Source organism: Parastagonospora nodorum, assembly GCF_000146915.1.
Source record: "Parastagonospora nodorum SN15 chromosome Unknown scaffold_9, whole genome shotgun sequence".
Lineage (NCBI taxonomy): Eukaryota > Fungi > Ascomycota > Dothideomycetes > Pleosporales > Phaeosphaeriaceae > Parastagonospora > Parastagonospora nodorum.
The window spans coordinates 75,425-76,845 of record NW_001884557.1 but is presented as its reverse complement, the minus strand read 5'-3'; the positions used below and the strand labels follow the sequence as shown (position 1 = coordinate 76,845).

At 43.2% G+C, this 1,421-nt stretch overlaps 1 protein-coding gene across 1 annotated transcript; it reads right to left on the bottom strand.

Annotated features, from left to right (window-relative positions):
- Positions 1–285: 285 nt before the first annotated feature.
- Positions 286–1,109, bottom strand: SNOG_06120 (hypothetical protein; the record flags this gene model as incomplete). The annotated part of the gene is made up of 3 exons (XM_001796452.1): positions 286–337; positions 407–639; positions 1,071–1,109. The coding sequence occupies 3 exons, from the start codon at positions 1,107–1,109 to the stop codon at positions 286–288; spliced, it is 324 nt and encodes a 107-aa protein (XP_001796504.1).
- Between the last annotated feature and the right edge of the window lie 312 nt (positions 1,110–1,421).

Sequence of the window (1,421 nt, the reverse complement as noted above, 5' to 3'; positions counted from 1 at the left end):
TGTCGCGTTGCCTTCTGCTTGCGTATTTTGCACTTCTGTCTAGTTCTTGAAGTGAACGTGTTCTATAAGGACAGCGAGCACTATCGCTCGCGTTTTGCCTATGCCTATGGCGTTGGCAAAGATCCTGCTATTGTTAGATGATAACTCTTTGAAGTAGAGGATGTATGCGTCTGTGAGCTAGTATAGGGTGAAGTTGCAACTAACCCTCTAACATGCCGGTAGCTTTATTGTGCGCTTGTTCTAGAGGTTATTAATTGAAACGCTAAAGAATACTGCGGCTGAAGTCTACTCTTCTAGAGTGCAGTGTTCTATTGCTGTCTCTACTCTTGCAGAGAGACTGTCTCTCGTTCTAGTTTATTTATTAGTAGGGTAAATAGTAGTTGACTGTCTTCTACGGTAGACTTACTTAGCGTTTAATAAGGCTTTAAGCCTTTCCTTTTGTTCTCTAGCAAGGTCCTTTGCTGTCGTTGCCTCCTCGTCCTCTGAGTTATCCTTAGGGTTAATGTCTGAGCTGCTGTCTGAGCGGTAGTCGTCGCTGTCTAGCGGGCTATCTAGCTGAGTCTCGCGCTTCTGAGCTTCTTTCTCCTCTTTCTCTTTTTTAGCCTTAGCTAGCTTCTCTTCGTCTCTAGTCTTCTTAAGCTGCGCTTTCTTTCCTAACTGCTTTCTTTTAGCTAATCGAGCGCGGGCTGCTGCTCTGTCTCTCCTGCGTGAGCGCGGGACGTCGCTGCTAGTATTAGAGTCCTCTAAATCTTTGTCTTTTTTAGTTCTTTCTCTGCTTGCTTTTGCATGTCTGCTGTCTGCTGCCTTAGTCTTACGGCGCTTAAGAGGAGGTCTGTCTAGTATAAGTTTGAAATGTTAGCCTCTCTTCTTAGGTAGTAAGGGCTGTTCTGGTGGTAAGAGCTGTTCTAGTAGTTCGTTAGGTTAGAATGTTACTGCATATAGATATTAGTGGTGTATATTTCAGTTTTGAGGGTTTATGCTATACCTTTATTAGAATCGCCTGGCAGTTTCATTGTCTGGTATAATAGCATTACTGCTCTAAGCCTCCTTGACTTAATATGAGAGTTAACAGTGCCTAGCAAGTCGTCGTCGTCCTTAATAAGCGTCATCGTTAACGCATCTATAACCTGAGAGATGCCTGCTTAGTACTAATCGGAGTACTTAGGCAATGATAAATGCTGGATGAGGGCATCGTACTTAAGGTGCTGGGCTCTAACCTTAAAGTAGTTCTTCTCTAATTTCTGCTAGCTTTCCTTCGTTATTAGCCTGAATATGGGGAATTGTTTAACGATAGAGTAATGCACAGCGTCTACTAAGGCAATATTAGCGTTATTTAAGATAGCCGGCTTAGTGAGTGATGCAACGCTGAACTTGTTAGTTATTAACGCTGTAGACCTGTTAGATATGACGGACGAAGACTG